This window comes from Dunckerocampus dactyliophorus, chromosome 9 (genome assembly GCF_027744805.1).
Source record: "Dunckerocampus dactyliophorus isolate RoL2022-P2 chromosome 9, RoL_Ddac_1.1, whole genome shotgun sequence".
NCBI lineage: Eukaryota > Metazoa > Chordata > Actinopteri > Syngnathiformes > Syngnathidae > Dunckerocampus > Dunckerocampus dactyliophorus.
The window spans coordinates 2,210,637-2,216,731 of NC_072827.1; the positions used below are offsets into that span (position 1 = coordinate 2,210,637).

At 43.9% G+C, this 6,095-nt stretch overlaps 1 protein-coding gene across 1 annotated transcript; it reads left to right on the top strand.

Annotated features, from left to right (window-relative positions):
- Positions 1 to 47: 47 nt before the first annotated feature.
- LOC129187215 (oocyte zinc finger protein XlCOF22-like) lies at positions 48 to 6,095 on the top strand. The gene is made up of 3 exons (XM_054786126.1): positions 48 to 362; positions 586 to 792; positions 2,728 to 6,095. The coding sequence occupies exons 1-3, from the start codon at positions 125 to 127 to the stop codon at positions 4,242 to 4,244; spliced, it is 1,962 nt and encodes a 653-aa protein (XP_054642101.1). The 5' UTR covers positions 48 to 124; the 3' UTR covers positions 4,245 to 6,095.

Consider the following 6,095-nt stretch of genomic DNA (forward strand, 5'->3'; position numbering starts at 1 on the left):
ACATAAAAAAGGAAGAACCTCACCGCATTGTGGGCTTGGAGGGAAACTGAAGTTTCGTTGACGCCGGTGGCATGTTCGACACTGCCCTTGTCTTTGTGTTGTTGTGTTGTAACAAGTGGAAAACATGGTGCAAACGTGTTGTGTTATCAACTGCCACAATCGTTCACGCGATCGCTTCGGGAATAAAAAGGATGGGGGGAGATTTTTCTCATTTCCGACGTGGAAGCAAAGCCAAGGAGCTGTGATCTGTGAGCTAACAAAGAGACGCCGAATGGCCTGGATAGCAGCCGTGAGACGACCAAACATCACTTTCAACGCCATCACCCGACACATGTTGGTGTGTTCACGGCATTTTCACACTGGTAAGTTTGAATCAAAGCATGTGTTTTGCTCTTTCACACCTAGCATTTAGTAGGCCGCTAGCGTTAGCCAAGCTAGCTGAGGGCACCGAACAAAGTACCGTGTTTTGGGAATAAAACACGTTGTCTGCTGACTTTGAGTGATTTGTAAGCTCAAGAATGAACGAAAGAACCGTGATCAATGTACACAGTTTTAAAAGTAATAAGGGGAGTGTGTGTTTTTCAGGGAGACCTGCTAATGAAATGGATGAAAGCCATCCAGACTGGGCACCCTCATTACATCTCGGACACACGGAGGTGAAACCTGCAGATAACGAGAGACTACAGATAACATTGCACGAGGAGGAACTTTCTCCAACAAGAGAGGAGAACGAGCGACTACGACAACAACTGGAAGATGTTTGCAAGACTCAAGTTGTGTTGCACGTTGAAGGTATGTTTCATGTTCACTAACCTTCTACCCTCTTCTCAGGTTTCTGCCCTCTGTCTGATCAGGAAATGTGCAAATTCGATCATATTTACTCCATCCAACCATCCATCCATCCATCTTCTACCGCTTATCTGAGATCGGGTCGCGGGGGCAGCAGCCTAAGCAGGGAGGCCCAGATTTTCCTCTCCCCAGCCACTTTGTCCAGCTCCTCCCGGCGGATCCTGAGGCCCTCCCAGGCCAGTTGGGAAACATAGTCTCTCCAACGTGTTCTGGTTCTTCCCCGAGGCCTTTTACCGGTCGGACTTGCCCTGAACACCTCCCTAGGGAGGTGTCCGGGAGGCATCCTGACTAGGTGACTGACCTCATCTGGTTCCTCCCAATGCGGAGGAATTGCGGTTCTACTCCGAGTCTCTCCTGGATGACAGTGCTTCTCACCTTATCTCTAAGGGAGAGCCCAGCCACCCTACGGCGAAAACTAATTTCGGCCGCTCGTACCCGCGATCTTGTCCTTTCGGTCACTACCCAAAGCTCATGACCATAGGTGAGGGTAGGAACGTAGATCGACCGGTAAATTGAGAGCTTTGCCTTTCGGCTTAGCTCTCTCTTCACCACAACAGACCGATGTAGAGTCCGCATCACTGCAGACGCCGCACCAATTCGCTTGTCGATCTCGCATTCCATTCTTCCCTTACTCGTGAGCAAGACCCCAAGGTACCTCAACTCCTCCACTTGGGGCAGGAGCTCATCCCGACCTGGAGATGTCATTCCTCCCTTTTCCGGGCGAGAACCATGGACTCGGACTTGGAGGTGCTGATTCTCATCCCGGGCGCTTCATACTCGGCTGCGAACCGATCCAGTGAAAGTTGAAGTTTACGGCTCGATGAAGCCAGCAGGACCACATCACCTGCAAAAAGCAGAAACTCAATCCTGCAGCCACCAAACCGGAACCCCTCAACACCCTGGCTGGCTGCGCCTAGAAATTCTGTCCATAAAAATAATGAACAGAACCAATGACAAAGGGTAGCCCTGACGGAGTCCAACCCTCACTGGAAATGGGTCTGACTTATTGCCGGCAATGTGAACCAAACTCTTGACACCGGTCCTCCAGGGAACGAACAGCCTGAATTAGCTGGTCCGATACCCCATACTCTCGGAATGTAGACTGATTGGGCAAACTCTCATGCACCCTCAAGGACCGTGCTGAGAGTGTAGAGCTGGTCCACAGTTCCACGACCAGGACGAAAACCACACTGCTCCTCCCGAATCCGAGATTCAACTATCAGGCGGCTCCTCCTCTCCAGAACCCCTGAATAGACCTTACCAGGGAGGCTGAGGAGTGTGATTCCACGATAGTTGGAACACACCCTCCGGTCCCCCTTCTTAAAAAGGGGGACCACCACCCCGGTCTGCCAACCCAGAGGTACTGCCCCCGATGTCCATGCGATGCTGCAGAGTCGTGTCAACCAAGACATGCCTACAGCATCCATGGCCTTAAGGAACTCTGGGCGGATCTCATCCACCCCGTGGGCCTTGCCACCGAGGAGCTTTTTGTCATATTTACTCAATACATGTTAAAATCTTACAGAAAATACATTTATAATGCACTTCGATGGCTAATATTGATATTTTAAGTTAGGATTTTTGTTTTTCACCTGCCTCCATGGTCGACACTGTTCCAGATACCATACAGTAGCGGCTAAAAGTTTTGAGAATGACAAGTACTAGTTTTCACAAAGTTTGCGGCTTCCGTGTCTTTAGATTTTGTTTGTCAGATGTTTCTATGTTGTTCCCCAAGCCACTTTATCACTTTTGCCTTTGGAAAAGGCATTGTTTGTCACTAAACTGTTCTTGGATGGTTGGGAGAAGTTGCTTTCGGAGGTTTTTCGGAGGCAAAATCGTGAGTAAGCTTCCACAATAATTCCTGTTTGTGTCCTGCAGACACCCAGCAGCTGGTTGGTCATCAAGAAGAATGTCCCCCTCAGCCACAGCGGAAGCAAAAGCCTAAAGAGGAAGAGGAGGAGCCACAGCTCCCTCACATTAAAGAAGAAGAAGAAGAAGAGCCAGAGCCCACACACATTAAAAAAGAAGAGGAGTCAAAGCCCCCCTATGTTAAAGAGGAAGAACTCTCAGTCACTCAGGAGGGAGAGTGTCTTCTAGGGCCAGAGGAGGCTGATCTCTCCAGATTGCCACTGACTGGTGTCTCTGTAAAGTCCGAAGATCATGAAGACAAACCACAGCTTCATCATAGTCCAAGTGAGGAGAAGAGAGAGGCGGAGCCTTCAAGCAGCAGCTCAACACAACACATGACAACAGAAGCTGATGGAGACCACTGTGGAGGATCACAAGCAGACAACCTCTTAGCTCCACTGTCAGATAGTGACGACATAAATTCTCACTCTCCTGAAGATGAAGACAGGGACTACATCCAAGTATCTTTGAGCAGCGATACAGACTGTGAAGGTGATATGACGACTCACACTGACGACAAACACTCTGAATGCTCTAAAAAGAAGACAGGTAAAAAAACTTTTAAGTGCTCAGTTTGTGATAAAAGATTTTATTTTAAACGTTATTTGACTCGACACATGAGAACACACACAGGAGAAAAACCTTTTACTTGCTCATACTGCGGTAAAGGCTTTTCTCACAAAGTAAATATGTTATCACACATTAGAACGCACACAGGAGTTAAACCTTTTAGTTGCTCAGACTGCGGTAAAAGTTTCACACAAAAGCCACATATGGTATCACACATGAGAACACACACAGGAGAAAAACCTTTTACCTGCTCAGACTGCGGTAAAAGTTTTGCACAAAAGAGAAGTTTCGCATCACATATGAGAACACATACAGGAGAAAAACCTTTTACCTGCTCAGACTGTGGTAAAAGTTTAGCACACAAGTTTAATTTGGCATCACATTTGAGAACACATTCAGGAGAAAAGCCCTTTACCTGCTCAGACTGCGGTAAAAGCTTCAGTCAGAAAGCAAATATGGTCAAACACATGAGAACACACACGGGAGAAAAATATTTTAGTTGCTCAGACTGCGGTAAAAGTTTTGCAGAAAAGAGAAGTTTTGCATCACATTTGAGAACACATACAGGAGAAAAACCTTTTACCTGCTCAGTCTGTGGTAAAAGTTTTTTACAAAAGGGAACTTTGGTATCACATATGAGAACACACACAGGAGAAAAACCTTTTACCTGCTCAGACTGTGGTAAAAGGTTAGCACACAAGTTTAGTTTGGAATCACACATGAGAACACACACAGGAGAAAAACCTTTTACCTGCTCAGACTGTGGTAAAAGCTTCAATCAGAAAGCAAATATGGTCAAACACATGAGAACACACACCGGAGAAAAACGTTTTAGTTGCTCAGACTGTGGTAAACGCTTCACTCAAAAAGCACATTTGCTAAAACACATGACGACACACACAGGACAGACGTTTTAGTTGCTCAAATTGTGGTGACACATTTTGCGAAAGTCCTCTTTGAAAAGACTTGTGCAGAGTCACTGATGGTCTACTGTAGTTAAAGGTATTTTATATAGTAATTGCTAAGTGCTGTAACTGATGAAGTCACTTTATAATAATAATAATAATAATCATAAAACAATTAATAATAAGGTTTTTGCTCAAATGCTTGTATGCAATGAAAGGGAATGATATTATTTTGTTACTGTTACATTGTCTTATACACTAGGTCCCCAACTTACGAACATCTGACTAGTGAACACTCGCAGATACGAACGCAAGCCGACTGGTCTATATTTTATTTTATTTTGCCTTGGAGTCGCTCAATCAGTATTTCTACTGCTACTGTACATGCTTGACCAGTAGAGGGCACTGTGACACTGCTAATGGGACCAACAGCGAGAACAAGAGGAGGGGAGGAGAGAGAAAGCTACATTGTAGCCTGTGATACAACCCAGACAGAGCGTGTGATTAAAGTTTATGAAGAGTTGATAGGCCTGCTTAATTCTACACCACCCACAGAACACTACCTCTTTTAGAAGAGTCTAACGACGACGACCATTTGTCCTTTTTTTCAATAACTCCTCCTCCAACTCCACCACAATGACGTATGCTCGACCACTCCTCTTCAAAGGTAAATAACATTTATCATTACGTATTATTATATCATTTTTATTCTTGTTTTTTTCATCAATTATCCTGGTTTAATATTACTACTGCATCCAAACTCATATTTACATACATACACATATACTGTATATGTATACACGTACATGTAGTACCTATATCATTGGTAATATTACCTTTTACCCTACTTAAGAACAATTCGACATAAGAACGATCGTCCGGAACCAATTGTGTTCGTTAGTTGGGAACTTAGTGTACTGCATTTTATATTCAGGGTTTCCGCAACATGTCATGGATCGTGTTGCAGCGCCACGGTAAAATAAAAGCCGCCACACTTGGGAAATTATTATTACTATTATTGTTTGTTTGTTTGTTGTTTGTTGTTTTTTTTTTTACATGAAAACAATGTTAAGTGATACATTGTATGAATGGACATACTGTATATGCTATATCAGGGATGCCCATTACGGCAATCGCAAAGGTAGTGTGGGTGGCGTGTCACCTACTTCGTAACCGTGACTTTCAAGATGTCATGACGTCAGTCAGCTGACATTAAGCCCCCTCCTGATTCGCTCAGTATTAATTCAGTATGGCCCACCCAGCCCTGTTTATCCTCTGCCTTTCGGCTCCAAATTTAAGACTAAGTCCCCCTAATATATTTTGTCTGATGCTGTATTTTATCATGGACATTGAATGCAACACCTAATAGTTTTTGATGTCATCTGAGTATTGTTTTCCAATGTATCTGTTTTATTTTTCACGACTTTGTTTGGTCAGTAGAGGGCACTATGTGTACACTGCTTGATTGTTTGGGTACTTTGCAGCCATTGGTGTTTTGATGTACAATAGGTAAACAAAATACGAGAAACGACCCGATTCCCTCTTTTCTTTTTCATATTGGTAAACAAAAAAACGGGAAACAAGTCGTCCCCCGTCTCTCATTTGGAATTGGAAATCAAAAGCGGAACCTTTTATCTGATTTTGTGTTTATTAAATACTACACGACCATAATTATTTTAATCAAACTTGCTCTGCCTTGACCTGGAAAACCTTCTTCTCGTGATGTGCCGATTGATGCTGGAATATGCATACTTCCGATAACAGCGCTTCATGCTCTAAAATTAATACTCACATCAAAATATCAATACTTTGGATACTTCAGTCTTATAATAGTTCTTATTAATCAGTTACATTTTTTTTCAT